Below are 22,286 nucleotides of genomic sequence, written 5' to 3'. Positions count from 1 at the left end.
TACCCGAGCAAAACCCTAGCCGCGCGCGGGTGCTAGCACATCTGCACGTGGCGTTCCGTCCCTGTACGTGTGGATACTGGTAGAGGCGCCGCTGGTTTGCGGTGCTGATTGGCGTGGGAGTACGGCGAAGAGAACGCACGAGGAGGAGAAGGCCGAGCCAGTGCGATCGACTACTTCCTCTACATCGACGCGCGCTACTTCGCGAGAGTTCCTTCGACTTCTCAGCGTCTTCTTCCGCTGCACAGCGCGTTGAGTGGTAACGATCTATGATCTAATACTTGCATGTTTCCTGGTTTACGCGATAGAAAATTTTGATTTATGCTATCGTAGCCTACGCGTATCCCAACAGTTATAGTATTGAATCTTTAATTAGCTAATATATTCTGCGCATATGGTATTTATAAATTGAAGCCATCATAATTTTGATTATCACATATTTAAGAATGTTTTGCAAATCTTATACTGGAAAGAACAATAAACTGCTGCAATCAATGTAATGTCAATCATGATACTTTTCTGAAAATTAGTTTGGAATATCTACCATTTTCCTAATTCTGAGTCTGAGGGTATTGTTCTAGTACAAACAACTCTAAATTATACAAAAGATTTTTCGATATGATTACTGCAAACTGAAAATGATTGTAAGATGCATAAAATGAAATGCTGCTGCCATAGCTGCCCTTATTCCTCAATACCTGAAGCAATTATAAATTTTTTTTTCTTCGTTTAAGATATTTTTTAGATGATTTGTGCTAATAACACGCGCGCGCGCGCGCATGCTTTTTTGTTTTTGAAAAATAGGCTCACTTGAGATCATAACAAGATACTTAGGAGAGAATTTTTAGATTCTAACTCAATCTACAACAGGAACCAACAAGAAAAAGACTTTATGAAATGAGCTAAAAGTTGAGAACGTAGCAAAAGAGTTCTTATTAAGGCCACGTTCGTCCTCAGCACGGAAAACGGAGCAGCGATTAGCACATGATTAATTAAGTATTTACTAATTATTTTTAAAAATAGATTAATATGATTTTTTAAGTACCTTTCATATAGAAACTTTTTGAAAAAAACTCACTGTTAACAGTTGAAAAGCGTGCGTGTGGAAAACGAGGAGGTAGGAACATGTTCTACCTAACGCAGCCAAGTGATCTTCATGTCTCCCTCCACATGTAAATATAATTTAGGTCTTGAAATTTTGCAGTTCATCTACTAAGTACACTTTCCTGTGAACCTTTCGACACAGGTTTTCGCGTCAACACCTTGTTTGATCTCCTCTGTTAGTCTTGATTGTCTAATACGAGTAGAGATTGGCTACGGTGCCAGCTTCTCTGTGCTCCAGTGGATAGTGATTACCAAGGACATCCAAGAACTTGTTAATAATGATTAGAAAAAAAAAAAACTTCAACTGAACTTCAGCGTGAGAAACGTGCAGGGAAAAAGAGATCATCGTTTGTATATACTCCCGTTGATGGTGTATTTTGCAACAGGAGATTTGCCTGACCAAATTGATGAACACCGTCGATGCAACAGGAGCTCCCATTAATGTCGTTGGAGTATAGCACCTATCAGAAGAGAAAAATGTATGGTAGCTACCACTTCCGTCCCTAAATATAATAACTTCTGGCTTATCTGAGAAGTATGTCCAAATATATAGCTAAAAATTACTATATTTTAAATCGGATGTAGTATCTAAGTAATTTTTAGACCTATGGTACATCTCTGCTCTAAGCCATGCTGTGGAACACAATTCTGACCAACTCTCTAGAGACTATTGAATTAAAATCATGGCAGTTATGCATCCAGCCAGCGAACCTATCCTTTCCCTCCCCCCTTCATGTCTTTACGTAAAATCAGAAAATACAAATTGTTCAGACAAACGGTACTTTTTTCATTACCTTCATAGCAAAAACATAAAAAACAGTATATATCATCAAGCATCCACCATAAAATATCATTATCCCACCTCCGGAACGTAGACTTAAACGTTTAATATATGAAACTGAATAAAAACCATGATTTTGACATGTATTTCCTGCTAACAGACTAAATACAAAGCCCAAGTTAAAAGGTACAGTCCATTGTGAAAGTTTGTACATATGTGATCTATATTTTCCATCATCTTTATAGTCACTAACTAAATATCCTCAGAGTTTATATTCTCTTCTATGACCCCGATGCAAGATCCAACTGACTTCCCAGAGGACATTGCCTCCGCGAGCTGTGATCTGGCCTTTTTATGGCGACGCAGTGCAGGTACAGTATTCAGCACAGCCCATCTCACCTGTGAATCAGCTTTCTTCTGGGTGAAACCTAGACCTTTGAGCAATCCATCTAGCTGTAATTGCAAAAAAAAAAAAAAAAGGACGCATAAAATAAACAATGTTGATGTGGTTCCACAATGGCTATCAAAATTCAGAGTCTGTCGACTACCCATGCCTACATACTTGCCCAATGTCAGCTAGTCCTCCTTCAGCATATCCATACAAAAGATACTCTGTTGCTACTCCAGCCAAGGCAATGCATGAGAACTTGTTCAACATCTGCCATTAGATCCAACGTATAGTCAACTGTTCATCACAAACATCATCACAAAAAGAAAAAAATCCAGACTTAACACCAACACTGAATGCTATGGTGCAAATGTTCTCATTTGAATATTAAGTTACAATGTTATAATAGTTGCTCCCTTCGTTTTATACTATAAGACGCTTTGACTTTTCAAAGTCAAACTTCTATAAGTTTGACTATGACTATGTTTATACACAAATGTAACAAATCATATAACACTAAATTAGTTTCATTAAATCTAACATTAAATATATTTTGATAGTTTGTTTGGTTGGTGTTGCAAATGTTGATACGTTATTCTATAAATTTGATCAAATTTAAAGAAGTTTGACTAAGAAAAAAAATCAAAACATCTTATAATATGAAACAAAGGGAGTAATATGCATACAACTATGCAAAAGGGAGCTTTCAAAAAGGGAATGATCAATTATTGACAAAGTACCCCATTTTATGAAGCATATAGTCTTCTCTAATTTCAAAACGTAAGATGTGTGCAAATTTATTGACGTTAACATTCTTTCCCCCCACTTTACTCCATCCCATCTAACCTGCGTTTATATGTAATGATTTTCTTGTTCAATTTCCAGTTTTCAAGATATTTAAATTGTTGAATAATAAGGATAACGTAAATTCGTAAATTCTCCTCCCTTTCTCTTGGTTCCATCCACTCCTTAATCAATGGATCTACACATAATACGCCTTATGTATTAAATGGATGATGGAAATTTCTTGGGGGCTACTGGGAGGCCTAAGGCCTTGAAATTTCTCCTGAATCAATAAAGACTGTTTTATTTCGATGTTACTTTCATTATTCAACACTAAATGGAAAAAATCATGTCGAATTTGAATTAAAGTAAATATATTTTTATCAGAATATGCTTTACGGACTCTTTTTGAGTTCTGACATTGTTCATGTATGCAAACAGAAATGCACATTAGTCCAGCAGCATCTTCATTTTGTTATTTTAGAGATATAAGACTAGATTACACTGTTATATATTCCTTTCCATAACTATGTAAGAATGGGGTTGTGCATACTTTTATAAATGAATAAATGGGTCCTAGTTCTAAACTTCAGCTCTAATCCGTTCCATGGCCAGCTATTCTAGATGTGTTTCTCCCTCAATCAGTGCACTCTTCCACCTAGCACCGTTCTACCAAAAGTCGCCGCTGTCTGACCTACTTCCGACAAGTGTTTACCCCCAAGATAATCCAAGGATTATCACCAACCAACAATAGGTCTTGAAGCTGAACGAATCACATCTCAGTCTATTTTACATGCTTTATACAAGATAATGTTGATTAGAAACCCTTACCGTGGCAGATAGTTTGCCTGAATTGACCTGGGTATAAAAGATAATTATTAGCCTAGTCCGCATATAACATGCAATATTTTTTTTTTTTGGAAAAAAGGCGTAGAACAATAACAATATAAAATGCACACTACATTTATTTTGCGATCACATAATGGCAATACTTTTTAAACCATAACATATGAATGGCATTGCATGATTATTGCATTCCTTTTTAATATGATGAACTGAACTGGTGGGCATTATACTATAAATAATTACTGTAACATAAGCATCATGAAGGATTCAAACATCAAGACACACTTCAAGTTTTATCTTCTCAACTCTTTGTTTTAACCAGGAAGAAATGGCATAAAACAGAAGTCATGTACTCATGTTAAGCTGAATGCCTGCTCAGAAATTTATATCAGAACAGCCGTTCACCATATGCTTAAAGATGTGTTATGTTGATACAGTTCATCCACTTTTTCGTGTTCAATAGATTATTAACTGCGTCATAAAAATGCAATAACAATAACATTTCATCCTTTATTATGGGCAAAAGAGAATGGAGAAAAAAGGATAGGTAATGCTGGTTCTTATCAGTACACTGCTTTCAGACTGTGACTCTGGTTTTGCTAGAATAGCTAATATCTCTAACAATTACCCTTCACCATTTTGTACATCCATGACAAACTAGTCGATAGGGGGGTTGTCTGAAGAAAGCCTTTGACCAGAGTAACAGCAACAGCGAGTCACAAGATTGTGCATCATACACTTCACAAATCTAGAGGATAGAAACAGGGCATCTCGAAACTTAAAGGTTACAGACAATAAGATATCATCATTTTCCAAAATAGTGGTGGTAAAAATGGAGGTGATAAGAAAACTAACCTCTTGAAGGAACTCAAAGTCAACAAAAGCTGTCCCAGCTTGCACATTCAGTGAGCCCTTTTTTATGAATGTATCTAAACTTGTGATAGTGTATCCTTTGGGAAGGACCCCAAGCAAATACGCTATCAAGAAGTGGCCAGCTTCGTGCTTCAAAATTTTACATAAAAGGATGTTAGCTTAGATTATGTAAAATAAACCACAACGTCAGCATTCAATAGGTTGGAATTTTTCATTTTTTCTGCCATATTTCAAGCTGTTGTTTTGAAGATATTCAACCGCCTTATTGCTGGAAGTAAGCTATTTGGATGTGTTCCTTCACCATTTGGTCCAAATACCCATGTTACTTTTTACAATGTTGATCACTATGAGTTTTTTTTATGATAAAATATGAAATGAAGGGGGAAAAAGAACTGCTACTTCAGCCGCTAATCACTTTGCCAAAGCTTGATCTAACAACGAAAGCTGCGCAATGTACTCATAGTAAAACATTTCCCCATACATATCTATGTTATACCAGGCATCAAAGCCTGTGAAGCAGACTTATAGAGGCAACAGTTAGTTTTCCTTAAAATTATGCCAGCCATGTTGGCTCTGCAACCAAGTAAATTATTGGGAATGATCATGTTTATCCCTTCAGACTTAACACCCATTTAATGCACCAATTTACAAATATATTCTAATGTGGACTTCCCGAGTTTTTAGTATAAACTCACCAACATAAATAGATTATACTAAGAACTGTTGATAAGAAATTAATCAGATCATCAAACTGACACACTTATTAATCGTTGTAATCCTGGTAGATTTTTCTCTCTGAACCACAATTCCAAAATTTGAACCCTCATACCTCTGACAGCAAAACAACATAAACTAGAGATGCCATAATTAACTGTGACTATATTGTACACTAATAAATTAAAAAATTGTATCCAACAGTGGTAAAGGAACAAAGTGGGTAAACATTTATATTTTATCATTTATGAACTTGGGTTCATGGCGAATTATCTTTAATCAATTAGAAGAAAGCATTGTCAAATTTTCTAAACTCACAGAACTTAAGCTCATGTAAATAAGAATGGATGACATATATATACCTGAATAACTCTATTACGATACTTCTGGCTAAGATTGTGACCAATTGTATCAAGAATCAAGTTTCTCACTCCACCACCGAAATATACCTAGAAAGCTGTAGTTGTGTAAGATCAAGAAACAGTGGGTTGTCTGATGGTCATGACATGGGACAAATGATAAGATGACATTAATAGACAATTAATTTTTTGGGTACATGAAATGAGCTCAAGGAAAAAAATGAATTAGAGTTCTAAGAAGTGTATGCAAGTAATACTAAGATTTTTCAGTTAGAGATTATAGAAAAGCTCAAGATCATCGATTGAAAGCACATTACTGTATGAATGGAACAATATGTTAGACTTCATATTTCCACAGTTACAGATGATTAAATACTCCTTGAATAAATTAGCAATGGAGATTTTTTAACCATAACATGGACTTGAATAAATCAGTAGATCAACAGCTACAAGTCATAAAGTCGATGATCTAAAAGGCCATATAATGATGAAAATTTATTTAGATGATTGGAAAGAATCATTATGATGTAACTAACCAAATCCACCGACCACAGAGATAGTAGACCCAAAAACAGAAACAGAACTTGGAGTTTAGAAAGCTCGAATGCAGCTGATACAGAGAGCCCTCCTAGAACTGCAGCAATTTGGAGATTTCTCTCAATTGATCCCAAAGTCAGATCAACAGGAGATAGGAAAGCAGAAGTATCGATCCCATTTAACTTCAGCTCATCCAATGTATAAAGTCTTTGAGGTACCTGATATAGATTTCAGTAGAAAAAAAAAAGACTACCAAGATCAAAATGTAGAGAAAAGGAAAAGGCTAAAGCTTCATTTTATTTAGGCAAAATTATGAATAGCATTAGTTGAAATCAGCACTAAATATATCCTATCGCCCTCTCGGCTCATGAATTCTTTGCCAAATCAGTTTAAGATGCACATAAAAATGCTCCAATCTAAGAACGAAAGCAGAGCGGGTGAATGCATCATCATCACAGCTGCTAATAATCGCGAGACAACATCAGGACAAATATTACATGACAACAAAAGCCAACCTGCCTCGCCGCGCCAAAGAACCGGAGCCCGCCATCCGCCCCCTGCGAGCCGCGCACGAGGGACAGCGCGGCCTCGTCGTTCCCCTTCCGCAGCTCCTCGTCCACCTGCTCGAGAACCGCCCTCAGCCGCGCCGCCGGCTCTGAGGAGGTATTCGCGGCGCGGGCAGGCGGCAGCAGTCGCAGCCTGACGGCGGCCGCGACGCCGCCGGCGGGGTGCGGCTCGGTGAAGCAGTAGCAGCAGGGCGCCCTTCCCAGCCTCATCATCTTTAACACGTGGAGGCCGAAGAACTGAGGCTGGTAAAATAAACCGAGCAGCCAAACATTATCCAAACCAAATACTTCTACGTAGAAAGATCAAAAAAAAAACTACGTAGAAAAAATTGATTGGCCGCTTATGTGGGAATGACACATCCTCGCAATGGACAGGGATTTCTCGAAAAACAAATTCCTTACAGCATAAATGGATATTTAAGAGTAAGATTAGAGCAGCCTTTTTAATCACCGACTTTATAATAGAATAAATTAAAACTAAATAAGTTTATATAATCTAATATGATCGTGATGCTTACGATAATTTTGTTCGAAGAGTATTATACTCTTCGAGGCAACTCACCATTTTTTATATTTTTAGACTAAGCATTTCTTATTTATGCTGCCATATTTATCATAAATAAAAAATAGATTTCTATTTTTTTATAAAAAAACATGGTACAAATGCAAGTGCCCTCAACGCATGTGTCACACCCTAAAAATCCTAAATATATAAATTGTTGTTTAATTGGAATTATTAGAATTTATTTTAAAAGCCTAGAAGAGAAGATCTAATTTTAATTAATAAATTCCAATATAAAATGGGGCCAGATAAAATTTTATTAAATACTTCGCTTAATTCTATAATTCCTAGATTTTTCTGGGATTTATTTGAGCTAAGGAAGTATTTTTAATAAATGGAATTGCATTTCATGAATAATTTAAATCGAAAAAGGTTTTTAAAAGTCTCTTTTGGCTTTGGGCCGAAAGTCAGCCCAAAACCCCTCTCTCTCTCTCCCTCGGCCCAGTCGGCCCAGTACGCAGCCGCAGCCGCCCGCGCGAGCGCGCTGTCGCTGACAGGTGGGGCTCACCTGTCGGACCCGTCGTCAACCTCCGGCCGCCGCCGCCCGAAACCCTAGTGCCGCGCCGCCGCCGTCTCCTTCCAAATTCGGCCGCGCCTTTCCTTATCCGGTGAAATCAATTGAGGGGAAACAATCTTCGGGATCTCCTCTACCTTTTCTCTTTTGGAATCACCGGCTAAAATCGTTTGGAAATTCGTGGATTCGAGGTCAAATCGGATCGGTCTCTTTCCTCCGAACCCCGATGTTTCCTTCGCGTCGCTGGTCGCCGTGGGCCTTCGCCGCCGCCTTCTTGCCCCTATAAAAGGATCCCCAAGCCCGCCGCTACCCGTCGCCACCCTCGCCTTCATCTCTCGCCGTCGGAAGCGCCCTAGCGCCGTGTAACCTTGAGCCGCCGTCGTCGCCGCCGCTCCAGCCGTGCGCCGCCGCCGTTCCGGTCGTCGTTGTCGCTCGGGAAGATCGCCATCATGGTCGCCAAGTCGTCGCCGTCCTCGTCCGCTCCTTTGCCGTCGCTGTCAACCGCCGGAGCACCGTCGCCGCCGTCGACCCGATCTTCTCCGCCGCTTCGACCTCGTCGCCGACGTCGTCCGTTGCTCCTCCGCCGCTTCTTTGGTCACCGGTGAGTTCGCCGCGTCGCCCTCTACGTGCTGGTGCCCTCCGTTCGCGTCGCCGCGCCGTCGTTCGCCGGCGAGTTTGCAAGCTCGAGCCGCCGCCGGTGGTGACGTCATCGCCGACGTCATCGTCGTCGTGTCTCCGTGAGCCGCCGTAGACCCGATCGATCTCGGCCGTCCGTTTTGGATGGATCGATCTCGGCCGTTCGTTCCCGTGAACCGCTGCCGTGCACCCGGTCCACCGCAAACCCTAGCCGCTGACGCAATAAATCTCTTTTCCTTTTCAAAAATAATTCATTATTGCGTCATAATTCAATTAAAATCCATATAAGTGTTTTAATCCGATTTAATCTTCAAAAATTCATAACTAATTCATCTTAGCTCGGATTTAGTTGGTTCAAGTCTCTAAATTTTTCTAAAATTGAGATCTACATGTTAAAAATATCCACATGTACTGTTCATGCTTGTTTATGTGCTGTTTTGGTGATTTTGCTCTTTTCTGTTTAGATTCCGACGTTTCCGGAGAGTCCGTTTTCGCAGGAGAAGAATTTGAAGAGTTCTAAGGCCAGCAAGGCAAGTCACACAGATCCCAAACAACCCTTTGAGCATGTTGATCCTGTTTAAAGCTATTGTTTCTATTCAACTATTGCATTTATTTTCGAATGTCATTGGGTGGAATTAACCTATTGTTTGTTATAGCCCTTTTGTTCTTGATTACTTTATTCCTTGATACCTTGGGTTATTATAACTTGACTAGTTGGGCTATACATATTGGTTCAGCTAGATATTATATGTGATTGCTTAGCCATGCTTAGAAACATTAGCACACTATTGGGATAACTTATGATTCACTATTAATTAATGATGGCTTAATGATAGTTCACGATGGTCAATCGTGATTGGTTAATTAATTACTAGCCAATTAAAACCTGATAATGGTGGGTTGTGAGCACATGGTTTTGAGAGTCGTGCTCATGACAATTAAGGACCGGTTCACGAGTTTCGGTTGTGAAACATTAACCGTGCCAACCACAAGCCAGCGTGGGCAACGGCTTTACCTTTTGTATAGCATGGTTTATTGCGGAGTACCAGACTGAGAAGTGGCGGAGATAAGCCCACGGGGGTCGCTGGGGAGTCCATGCCTTGTTTATAAGGGGGTGATTTATAATCCAGGAATGGTGCGCTGCGGTGGATTGTGTTATGCAAGGGGTATTGTCACAGCTCCTTTCCGAGGTACCGTGGTGGTATTGAGGCACATGGTGACATGATGTAGGGCTGTGTCTTGTGGGTACAGTGGTACATCTCTGATCAGAGTAAAACTATTCGAATAGCCGTGCCCGCGGTTATGGGCGGGTCTAACAATGTCTTTTGTGATTAGTCTCACACTTCTCATCATAATAGAAGATGCTATAACTGGTAATAATTTGATTAGCTCCTGGTTTGGAATGGTATATTCCTGGTTTGGAGATAGGACTGTGCAGCCGGGATGATTGTTCAGAATGGTTGGGCCTATACAACAGGGTATGTTGTATAGCGTTGGATTAATATTGTTTATTTATTACTTAACTGTTTTATTAAATTCTGAAATGTTTATTAAATGCTGTTTGTGCAAATGAAACCCTACTATGCCATCCTTTGTTATCCTGTGCACTTGCATATTTGCTGCGTGGCTTGCTGAGTATGTCATATACTCACCATGCAATCATTCATCAGAGGAAGAGTTCTACAATGATGCTGATGGTGTGGAGGATTAGGTGTAGCCCTGGTCAAGCTGCCTGTGGAGTGGAGCCGTCTGCGCCGTTTATCTTATTTTCCGCTGCTTAGATCTTTATTGATTGAGAGGAACTATCTACCTCTGTAATGACATTTTATTCGCTTATTAACTAGAGTAATAATTGTACTCTATTATCAATTTGTTATTGTGTGCCTCGGCTGATTCCTGGACGAGGGTTCACACACATGTAAGCGTTTGGAATTTTGGATAGAAATTCCGGGCGTGACAGCATGCACACTCACCCCTATGAACGTACACACGCACATTCTACGTGGAGGAGTACCTCCTAATAACTGGATTGGTATATCTTGAGATTGACGAAGTCGCACATTCTACCAGAAGGAGTACCTCCGAATGACTGGGCAAGTATATCTTGAGATTGACGAAGTCACCACAGGTGTCTCGCTGCCAACATGTACGTTGCCTACCCCTAAAAAAATAATTAGCCGTAAATGTGAGCACCATATTAAATGTAGGATTTGAACTTGGGTGGACTGGCTCCATTACAAAGAATCTAACCAATTGAGCTACGCTTACTTTAAAAAAAAAGATTTCTTTGACTGGCTCCATTAAAAAACCTAATCAATTGAGTTATGCTCACTTTGAAAAACTAGTTATTTGTAAATGTTAGACATTACTACATTTTAATTATATAAAAGTGCTATAAATATGTACTGTAATAGGTATTTTCATCAAAATAACATCGAATCAACAGTTTAGAGCTCTCCAAGAGCCCTGTCAAATATTGGTCTATTTCGTACCGAGGCAAAATATTGATCTTCATTTTGCCTATTTCGCAAGATCGAAAAATAAAGTGAACCCTCTTTGTTTCAACAGTCATTCAACCTCCCACTCTCCAATTTCTTGGGTCCCACTTGTTAGTGTCTTAGTGTTTTTCTTTTCTCTTGTTTTTCCCACCCACCCGTATGCTGGCGATCATTATCTAAAAAAAAAAAAACCCGTATGCTGGCGATGCAGGACAACCTTCGATCAGCAGCGTGCAATTTTGAGAAGGATGCAACAGTAGGAGTGACGGAGCCAATAAAAAATTGCGGTGGCGGTGGGAACAGTTGAAGGCAAAGGTTGTGAGGTAGTGTTTGTATATAGGGACTTAACTTTAGTCTCTTTATATAGACACTAATTTAGAGTATTAAATATAGACTACTTATAAAACTAATTACATAAATAAAAGCTAATTTGCAAGATAAATTTTTTAAGCCTAATTAATCTATAATTAGAGAATGTTTACTGTAGCATCATATAGGCTAATCATGGATTAATTAGGCTCAATAGATTTGTCTCGCGAATTAGTCCAAGATTATGAATGGGTTTTATTAATAGTCTACGTTTAATATTTATAATTAGTGTTCAAACATCCGATGTGATAGAGACTTAAAAGTTTTATTCCCATCTAAACTTTTAAGGCCAAGTCGGTATGGGGGAGGACTGGGAGGCTACAAGGGATGACGGTGGCACTGGATGTCAATGATACAAACTGAGTCAACTATGCGCCTGATCAGGGTGCCGGTGTCGAAGAGACAAGAGCGACGATGTCAGAGAAGCGAGGGGGGGTGGATCAACGGTGGCGCTGAATGAGATGACAACTACACTGTCCTACAATGGGATGGAATAGCTTAGTGCCGGCCGCCGTCGATGTGGGTTTGGCCAATGAAATATCGTGGCCAAATTTAGACCCTGTTGGCAAAAAAAAAATTGGCCTTGCGTGTCACATCGGATATACAGACACATATTTGAAGTATTAAACGTTGTCTAATAATAAAATAAATTATAGATTCCGCTTGGAAACTGCGAGACGAATTTATTAAGCATAATTAATTCGTTATTAGCAAATGTTTACTATAGCACCACATTGTTAAATCATAGCGTAATTAGGCTCAAAAGATTCGTCTCGCAATTTACACGCAATCTGTGTAATTGGTTTTTTCTATATTTAATACTTCATGCATGTGTCCAAATATTCGATGTGATAGTGTGAAGTTTTTAGTTGGGAACTCAACACGGCCTTCGTCAATGCCCAGATGAGTTTAGCCATCCGGCCGGTTAGCACTTGGAGAGGTTAAATATTTACTTTATAGAGCCAGCTAGCAAAGGCTTCTGGATCTTAAAGAGATTAGCCCAAATGAACACAAAACAAAATAAAAATTATACTAGTATCTATCAAATTTTTAGCAGCAAATTTATCTGCAAATATATAACAAAATTGAAAGAATGAATGTGTGATCCAACAGGCGAAGAAACTCACTGAAATCAAGCTGAAAATTTGGCAACATTTTTAGTAAATCTGTTAAATGATTCTCCAATCAAACTCGTTGATGGTCCACCGATCTCGTTATACCTTGTGGTAAATGCACCTATATTTTCTTTTAAAAAAATGCACCCATATGGGCATATGGACTTGTATTTTTAAGATAAAAAAAACTCAAAAGTTTTAACAAAACCTCACATATTTATGACGTGAAAGAGTGGCCAAACATGGCTTTGTGAGTCTCAGATTATCGAGAAAAAGCAACGCAGTTTGTATTTGCTAGACTAAAATTTTGCAGAAGGCAACAAGAGAGGTGATGAGTGGCGCCATGGCATCAGGAAAGGGTAAGCCCATCCAGCGCTCCTGAACGTGGCCTCCACCTGCATGTTGCTGAGCCAGAATGCGATGTGCCGGTGAGGCCCAGCGTGATTCTGGAAGCAGATCAGCACCACGCCGGCGACCACCGCGCACACGTGGCGAATCGGAGGGTATTGTACTTTCCCTATCACCTCGCATGCCGGCAGCCGCCTCTCAAGCTCCCACGTCCACGCCCACGGCCACGACCCCTTCCCTGTCCTGAGGCGCCACACCTTGAACACCGTGCCGTGGGGTGCGTCCGCGAGGACGACGAGGCAGCACCCGCCGTCCTCCGCCTCGCCGACGGCGTACTTGGACCGCGGGTGCACGCCCTCGGGGAGGTGGACGTACGAGAACCGCATGGGTCCCGCGTCGAACACCTGCAGCTTCGTCGTGTCGCGGTGCTTCCAGTAGATCCGCCCCGCCGCCTGCATCCCCGGGAAGTAGGAGTACTCGCTGGGGCGCTTCGGGTTGATGACGCGGTCGTAGTCCCACCGGCCGCGCCGCCACGCGCCGGTGCACGAGCTGTACACCGCGCCCCGCGCCGCGCGCTCGCCGTTGTGCTCGACGGACACCACGCGGAAGGAGCCCGGGCAGCCGTCACCGCCGTAGCCGGCGAGAAGGCAGTGGGTGAAGTGGCTGGAGGGGTACCACGATGGTCGACGGATGGAAACTCCGCGGCGCGAGAGCGGGTCGTAGACGAGGAGATCGCTCTCGTTGGCGAAGAGGAGGCGGCCGTGGCGGCAGTCCTGGACGCGCCACCCAGCGTTTGCGTCGACGCGGGTGAGGAAGAAATCGCCGCCTCGTACGGCGGCGTCGGAGCAACCATCAAACTGGGCACGTGCGGGGTGGAAGGTCGGTATCACTGACTCGTCGTCGGCGTCGGTGGCGAAGTGGCCGAGGAGCGAAGGATGAAGCGTCCGGAAGCGGCGAAGGAATGCCCACGAGGAGGCGATCGCTCGCAAGCGCGCGCAGGCACAGGCGGCGCGGGCGAGCGAGGCGATGCACGGGAGGCGGACGAGGATCTCCTCGAGGACGTCGTCGTTGAGAGAATCAATTGAAGGGAACGAGGCGTCCGCCGGCGGGAGGCAGGTCGGCTTGCCGGCGCGCTTGCGTTTCCTGCCGCGTCTCATCGCGTAAAGCGATCGGCGACGGCAGCGACGACGGGTCGGAAGATGGAAGGAACGAATCAATTTGAAGGCATGGTATTTGCAAGTTTTCTCCTGTTTCTTTGGAAATAGCGATATATCTGAGAAGTGGAATTTTGTCCCTCGAGGGAACATCCCCTCGTTTTGAAAATAGCAGATATATCTCAGAAGTGGAATTTTGTCCCTCAAAGAGACATTCCCTCGTTTTGTGTATGTCGTTCAAAGAGTCATCAAATTTTTTTAAAAAAAATTAGTAGGAAAGATCAATATGTGATATATCTTTTCGCAAACATACGTGTTAAAATTCGACTTATACAATTTGAAACAAAAACAATAAATTTGACCGCTCTATTTATAGTTAAATTTGTTATTTTTGTTTCTACTTGTATAAGTTGAATTTGAATTTGTATGTTTGTGAAGTGACATATCACATATTGATCTATTCTACTGATTTTTTTTTCATAGTAAATTTTTTATTTTTGTTTCTACTTGTATAAGTTGAATTTGAATTTGCATATTTGTGAAGTGACAATATCACATATTGATCTATTCTACTAAATTTTTTTTATGACTTTTTAGTTGACATGAAAAATGATGGGATATCCTCTTAAGGGATAAATTGAGTTTTCCATATATCTCCAATATTTTTTAGTAGTTTCGATAGATACGAGAGCTCTGTTCCAATCCAGAACGAACTCTTTCTCTGCAAGGAAGAATATTTATAGTATATATGAAGTCAAGTTTTCCTGAGTCCCAGAGCGATCTGATCGACCGAGTTGTGTCATGCCGTACTACGCACCGTGTATTGAGGCATGAAGCGCAAGGCATCACCCTCCAGTTTTTCCGGTGATCCACCGCCGGCCGCATCGCCCACAACCGTCGACTCGTTCTGCGACGATGTCATCGCGGAGTTCCTCGTGCGGCTGCCGTCAGTCCCGTCGCTGGCTCGCGCCGCCTGCGCTGTGAAGCGGTGGCGCCGGGTGGCCTCGTCCCCCGCCTTCCTCCGCCGCTTCCACGCCCTCCACCCCGGCCAAGCCCAACCTCTCCTCGGCCACTACTACTACACTGAATGCTCTTCGCGGCCGGTGTTCCAACCAGCGCAGCCCACCTTCTCCGACCCCGAACTATCCGCGGTCGTCCGACATGGCGATTTCTTCCTCACTCCCGTCACGTCCATGGGCCGCCTTGAAGTTGAAGACTGCCACCAAGGCCGCCTCCTACTGAGGAATTGCGACACCAACGAGAGCTCACCGTTTTCGACCCTGTAGCCCGCCGTGTCCTGGCGAAGCTCACCCCACCGCGGCATGGCAACAAGCGGGCATTTCATCACAACTCCGGCAGCTTCTTGATCCCTGGCCGCGTCGGCGATCAGGCAGCGTCGTCGTCGTCGTTCCGTGTGGTCACCATGCAGAGATGTAGTACGACAGTAATATACGCCTCGGGAGGAGATCAACGGCTGGACATGGAGCGACTGGCTGTGTACGACTCCTCCACGGGTGCGTGGAGCGCTCGCCCGTGGACCAACACCAGCGACATCGACATGCCGCTGCCTCTCAAAGTGAAACGTTATTCAGCCATGCACGCGCCAGGTCGCATCTGCTGGAAGAGGCTACGCGGCGGCTCTCCTAACAGTCTTGTCTCCCTGGACGCCGAAACCATGGGGTTCCCCGAAGTCGTGCCTCCGCCCGGGGTCCTCCTGGGCCCGTCGTACGCCGTCGGCGACACCGACGACGGCTCCATGTGCTTGGTCAACATGGAGGAGAGAGGAACGATGAGGCTGGTCATGTTGTCTAAGAAAAAATGGCACCTCAGAGTTTGGCTTCTTGGAAAGTCTGGATGCGGCGGCCGCGCGTGGGTGCTGGACCAAGAACAGGAAACATCGCTGACGACGTCGACCGAAGACGCTGCTGATATGCTATGGGATTATGATCGAGCGTGCCGCGTTGTCGCCGTAAACGCCGGCGTCGTGCTGATGTGCCTCCACTCGCCACGACGCCTGAACGACCGCTACATTGCCTTTCGTCTCAGCAACTTAGAGGTTGTTGCGAGTTTTAGTGCGAGTGAGCCTGTGTTTCAGTACCAGATGCCATGGCCTCCGGTTTTGTTGCCCACGGCTTAGCAATGAGTGTTATGTTGCTTCTGAGTCCACTTGGTTTTTGTGACCTCTGTTCTAATTAAGAAGAACGTGTTTCAACACTTAAGTTTTTTATTCCTTTAACTTAAAAAATGCCCGTGCATCACTATAGGAGACAATAGAACCTCATGTTACATAGTCATATGATAAACTAGTTGGCATTCCGCGTCTTTGCCACGGGTTTTGTAGTTTTATCGTCAAACAAAATCATAGTTTAAATTGTTAGGTGTAACTCTATGTATTTATAAAATATATAATAATGTGGATTTATATATGTCTTATATATGCTATTACAATACAATTCATGCTTTATTTTTCCAAGCGCAATTGTGTATTGTTATAATATATGAATATTATTTTCATGTGCAATATGGGTATCGTTATAGTTAGACAATTTGCATCTCTCTACTTCACTCAAGTTTTTTCTAAAAATAGATTTAGGTAACGATACCTAATAATTATATGCTATCTTATCGTGCATAATAAAATAAAACACACATATTAAACAATAATTTGAGTTATATTCGGAAAACATGGTTTTATGCACAATGAGGTGGAGCAAAGGGAGGTGAATGGATAACTAATAAATGATTGAATTGAATGAATAAGTATAGCTTCTTGATCCAACGGTTATTATCTTTGTACCAATATGATCTAATGACTTAAAATTATTGATGATGTGGCTTCTTGTATTATCTTGCTTTATAGGAGTAAATAATCCTTAGTGAGTACCAACTATATCGGAAGATAGGATATCCTCTAAACAAAATAAAAGCCCACTGTAGATTCCAGTTTAGCCTTACCTAGCTCTAACCCTCGAGTTATTAATAGAGCAACATCCATGAATACATAACCATGCCAAAACGTGGGTTCTAATAGAATAATAAATATTAAAAGGAATCCAGTAAACCACTGGGATTATTGTACACTTGTTGACAAAAAATCCGCGCTTAGCTAGCTTATGGTGCCAAAACTGTGTTGGCGCGAACTAAGTCGATGAACACAACGGCCTGGGATATCTGCTTAGCTCCAGTGCAGGTCCAAAAGTTGATAAGATACGGGTGTGCCAGTCAGTTTGATCCTATAACTGACAAGATATACAAATAGTAGATCAATGAGCCAATCGGCTGACAAGCCGGTGGAGTAATTCCGGCCGATGCCGATACCAACCGATAGCGATAGGATTTTGAGCTATCGGCTATATGGTTGATGTAGAGTCTGACACTTGATGTAAACAAAGACAATCGGCTGATGATAATGCAACAAAACAACAATATAATCCAGTAGAAACCAATTGGCTAACAATATGATAGAATAAGCATTGATCCGAAGGTTAAAACATGCATCGGCTAGAAGTCCGATGTCATTAAATCAAAACGAATAGATAAACAGTGAAACCTTTGTCGCGATCGGCTAAATCTAACTTGAATATAATCTTTATAAGCCGATGCAATATCTAGATAACTCATCGGCTGAAACCCCGATGAAACCCTTATTGGAAATCAAAAGGCAGGCTAGAGGTTATGGTTCTAAGCACGACTGGGGCTGATGCAGCGCAAAGTATGAAAATAAACATAATATGTAGACAATCAAGCCCTTGACTGAATTTCAGGGTGGTAGACACCTTAGTTAATCTAATCTGGTAAAGCAATTTAGCCGATATCGGCATAAACCCTAAAACGAATCTTAGCTGATACAAATAAATTGAACTAACAAACTAGATTAACTAAGATATATGATAGATAGGTACTTACATTGACAAGATTAGAGTGTCGAAGCCCTAACCCTGCCGATGCAAATAACCATGACAAGTATAAACTCGTTGAACAATAGAAAAGTAAAAAGGGTGGTGTTGTGCCGAAATTGTATTAGATTGTCCATCCGATTATAATGCTATGGGGTTCATATTTATGCCTGAGTACAAACTTAGTCCATTATGGACTCGATTCAAATTTTCCTAAAAATAAGATACAAACAAGACTACACGGTGGTCTCTTGCCAAATCTCTAACAAAACTGACTTAAATATCCTAATTATTAGATACAATTACCTTATTCGAGTTCTATCTCTAATTGGCAACGACGGTTATCTTAATCTAGGTGCAAACCGAGCCCAAGTTATACCGTATCGGCTGTATTGGCTATCAACCTTATCAACTGTTATCGACTTAAGCTCAGTTTGCAGCCGATACAGTGTCTAGCCGATGCGGAGTCCGACTTCAAAACCAACTTGATCTTGCACCAAATCCGCTTCGATCTTGTTCCTTCTTCTCCGAGTTTGATACAAAATTCCATTGTTAACAACACTACAACAAATTCTCATCGTCTTATTATTTTTTCCATTATTCAAACTTGTATATTATGTCATACTGTCTTAATTGGACTATGCGCTGCAATAAACTTGTATTGTAATAATTGAACTCCAGATGACATTGCCAGAGAAGCGCAATCTGGTATATATCTTGTTGTGTAGAGCATAATTTTATTGCAAATGCTACAACAAAAATCATGTGGATGCAAACCTTGCTTGCAGTTAGGAATTATAAGTCCTCAGGCAACCAATATTTGGTGTGACAATCTAGGTGCTAACTACTTATCAACAAATCCAATTTTCCATGCAAAAAAAAACATTGAGGTTGACTATCACTTCATCAGAGAACGGGTAAGTCATAAACTTTTACAAATTGATTTTGTTTCATCTAGTGATCAAGTTGCAGATGGTTTTACTAAGCCATTGTCAGTTAGACTTCTGGATAATTTGAAGAACAACCTGAACCTAGCTCAGTCACGATTAAGTGTTAGATAAGATCATTGGTCACACCTGATAATAGCAGAACATATAGATCATTGGTCGCCTTTCCTGATTTTGTGGTCCTACCGATTCTATCAGCGCATATCTCTGTAAGACACAATAGGTGTTGTTCCTATCTATATTAACACAAAGGCGATGCGCGGGATTGGTGCGATCGTTTCCATCCAGAAAACTCACATGGTATCAGAGTGTCGATCCATCTAGGGCGATCCTCATGGTGTCGTCATCCTCAAACACAATGGCCACCAATCCGCTTCAAGGCCACTGTGTTTCAAAGAAATAAGGGAAGGCGAATCATGTGTTCTAGAAGGTGCAGATCATCACTGCTGTCCAAGGAGCTTGACTCCAAGGGCATCTCATTAATGCCAGCAAGAAACCTAGCTATTGTTGAGGTCTCCGTCACCACCGATGGCAAGACGGAGAAGAAGACCAATCAATAGGTCATGGGTTACTTGCTCTCGTCCCTATCAAGGGATGTCCATATGCAAGTTGCGACGTGTGAGATAATGACTAAAGCATCAGGTGTGATTGAAGTGATGTACTCAACTTACACCCGGGCACGATCAATCAACACCAGAATTGCGCTCATGAACACCATGAAGGGAACCCCCTATCAGTCCCAGAGTACTTTGCGAAGATGGAGTCCCTTGCCGAGGAGATGACGATGGCTAGCGGTTGTCCACATGACGAAGAAGATCTAATCCAGTATATCGTAACTCAACTTGGTGAAGGATACAATGAAGTTGTTTCAGCTATGTGCGCACGGGTTGAACCAATCTCTGTTGGGGAGTTGTACTCACAAGTTCTCAACTATATATGAAGTCCGTTATGTGGGGGCGTTATTTTTTTTATTTTTTTATCACTGACAGTGGATCCCATGAGCGTCACATAGGATGAAACCGCTATCCAAACAGCCAAGGGACTTGATTTGGTCAGATTTTTGAAGAGTGGGGAGACATTATACCTGGTATTGCGGTTGAGGGAGGCTATTCAATCAGGAGCAAGTATTGAGGGAGGCATCTCTTATACTGATTTTTGGGTCCAATCCCTTACCGTTGATTGGCCACGTGGCTAAAACTGGAAGCAATTTTACATATGATAAAACCGTGCCACGTGTCCTATCCCGTAACACGGCCCGTACCTATCCGCCCCTTCCCATCCCGAAACGCCGCCGCCTCCCCCTCCTCATCGCTCCGCCTCCTATTGCTGCCGGCCGCCGCTGCATCCTTCTCCTGATCTCCTTCCCATGCCAGGCACCACGGCAACCTTCTCCTCCCCATCACCGCCTCCTATCCATCCCCTTCAGACGTCACCGCTGCACCATCCAAGCCACGCCACCAGTCCCTCATCGGACGAGCTCAAGGGTGCCAGATCCGGGCAGAACGAGCGCCGACGCTGCCTCCTGCCCATCCCTATTCTGGGCTCCCCTCGGACGACATGCACGGGCTGAGCGGCGACGCTGTCGATGACACGACGACGACGACATCCTCCTCAGCGAGATGCTCCAGTCGACCACCCCCGACGGTCTCTGGTTAATCCACAGCTGCTGCAGCTTTTCCCCCTTTATTCCTGCTCATCTTTAGGCCTCCTTCTCCCTGACCTCGCTGTGGAGGAACGAGCTAGACGGCGGCAGCCTTTCATCCACCGTCATCCTCAATTTTGTTTATTCTCTGGCAAAGAGGCAATAAAGCTCACCGGAGATGCACACAAGTTACCAATGCCGGTGCTCGTTTCTTTAGGTGAATACTGACTCATCTACACTTTCTTAATTGATCTGGAAAAATGCATTTTTTCTGAGTTCAATTAATCTATTAGCAAGGTTTCCATATCTGACATGATGCTTCATGCTTTCCATGCATACAATCAGCAGATTAATGACCCGTAACCTTCATGTATATTATAATCTGATGAGTATGTGTCAACGGTTGAGGACGTCAATCAGATATCGATCAAATGACCTCCAAATCATTTCATTATCTGTATACTTTGTTAGCAGCGATGCTTTCACCTATGGTCAGGTAGCTGCTACACTAATCTGCAAAAGGAAAAAGAAAGAAAGAGAGAAAAAGAAAACATAGCAAGGCATTTTGAGCTTAAATTTAGTTAGCATTAGTTAAAAAAAGTTAGCACATGATTGTTCGTTAAGATCCAAAACCTTTTGCTTACCTGATGCTAATTTTATGGACATTTGTCAAGTTGTTTATAAAATCTTCTTTATCTTTTTTATGGCACGGAGTAATCTAGCAAAACTAACCCCAAGAAATCGTTTCTACTATGCTCACATCAGTGGGACAATTTTGACCTATAAGAACAGCAGAAAGAAATTGCCCTTTCTATTTTGCTTTTAAAACTAGAGTTTCTTTGCTTTCCATTTTCACCTCTGCATGAATGAAGATCACAACCAGAACTTCTGCTTGGGCTACCCTATAGTCACAAAGAACTTTGTCTTGATAACAGGCTGCATTTCTTTTAGATCACATATACTTGTATTATGCTCTCTCAAAATTATTTGTTTCATGTTATATTCTGATAACCGAGTCACTGCCTTATCCTTTAGATATTAAAATCTGAATTAAAGTCTACCATAGCTCAAATTCAAGGGGCTACATTGTTAATGTTATGTTATGTTCCATGTTATGTTTCATGTTATGTTCCGTTTCTTCAGAACACATGTTTTTTCTGTTCCTTATTTACATTTTCTTAAGTTGACATAGAGTGCTGGGACTGAGAAATGCAGGTGCAGAACTGGGACTTTAACCACTGTACAATTCAGTGAGAGAGCAATGCTCATGCCAAACAAGGCTGTAGTAAATGAGATATCACAAGACGGTGGATTCAATGATAAGTTATATTATTATCCTCACTGAAAATATTGTCTTACTTTCTATTCATTACAAATAGTTAAATCTCCTTATTTCATCATTGATGCTAATCACAAAGTATTGATCATGTAATATCTTTGTAAGGAAAACATATTTGATATGAACCTCATATTGTTTTTATAAGGAGAAACAAAGTTGATCTCTCATTGTCAGTAACAAAAGCAACTGAGTTTGATGGTATGTAAAACTAGATTATCGGGTAAGTTGAATGTAAAATTTTGTGATTATGTAGCTCTTTTTTTTTGTTTTGGATATACATATTTAGTTATTATCAATTCTTATTTACCTGACTTCATA

The 22,286-nt window shown here is 41.8% G+C and overlaps 4 protein-coding genes and 1 long non-coding RNA gene across 7 annotated transcripts; 3 read left to right on the top strand and 2 right to left on the bottom strand.

Moving 5' to 3' along the window:
• Positions 1-1,925: 1,925 nt before the first annotated feature.
• Positions 1,926-7,205, bottom strand: LOC4325426 (uncharacterized). 3 transcript variants are annotated; one of them, XM_015768515.3, is made up of 7 exons: positions 6,898-7,205; positions 6,382-6,600; positions 5,849-5,935; positions 4,755-4,901; positions 3,885-3,911; positions 2,445-2,540; positions 1,926-2,335 (listed from the first exon to the last, which is right to left on the bottom strand). In XM_015768515.3, the coding sequence occupies exons 1-7, from the start codon at positions 7,159-7,161 to the stop codon at positions 2,135-2,137; spliced, it is 1,041 nt and encodes a 346-aa protein (XP_015624001.1). In that variant the 5' UTR covers positions 7,162-7,205; the 3' UTR covers positions 1,926-2,134. The 3 variants fall into 3 exon arrangements, with proteins under 3 accessions (XP_015624001.1, XP_015624146.1, XP_015624075.1); XM_015768660.3 differs by lacking the exon at positions 6,382-6,600; XM_015768589.3 differs by lacking the exon at positions 3,885-3,911 and having other exon boundaries at positions 6,898-7,203.
• Positions 7,206-12,838: 5,633 nt separating this feature from the next.
• On the bottom strand, positions 12,839-14,218 carry LOC136354912 (uncharacterized). The gene has a single exon (XM_066306754.1). It carries the CDS (start codon positions 14,145-14,147, stop codon positions 12,942-12,944), a length of 1,206 nt encoding a protein of 401 aa, XP_066162851.1. The 5' UTR covers positions 14,148-14,218; the 3' UTR covers positions 12,839-12,941.
• A 637-nt stretch (positions 14,219-14,855) lies between these two features.
• LOC9271309 (uncharacterized) lies at positions 14,856-16,383 on the top strand. The gene has a single exon (XM_015792698.1). It carries the CDS (start codon positions 15,568-15,570, stop codon positions 16,279-16,281), a length of 714 nt encoding a protein of 237 aa, XP_015648184.1. The 5' UTR covers positions 14,856-15,567; the 3' UTR covers positions 16,282-16,383.
• On the top strand, positions 14,975-15,430 carry LOC107275246 (uncharacterized). Its single transcript, XM_015782399.1, has one exon. It carries the CDS (start codon positions 14,975-14,977, stop codon positions 15,428-15,430), a length of 456 nt encoding a protein of 151 aa, XP_015637885.1.
• Positions 16,384-20,280: 3,897 nt separating the features above from the next.
• On the top strand, positions 20,281-22,264 carry LOC112939042 (uncharacterized). The gene is made up of 2 exons (XR_003242432.2): positions 20,281-20,846; positions 21,845-22,264. It is a non-coding gene; the product is annotated as an uncharacterized lncRNA (long non-coding RNA).
• Positions 22,265-22,286: the final 22 nt, after the last annotated feature.

Source organism: Oryza sativa, chromosome 1 (genome assembly GCF_034140825.1).
Source record: "Oryza sativa Japonica Group chromosome 1, ASM3414082v1".
Lineage (NCBI taxonomy): Eukaryota > Viridiplantae > Streptophyta > Magnoliopsida > Poales > Poaceae > Oryza > Oryza sativa.
Note: the sequence above shows the minus strand (reverse complement) of the source record. Positions and strands in the feature narration are given on the sequence as shown.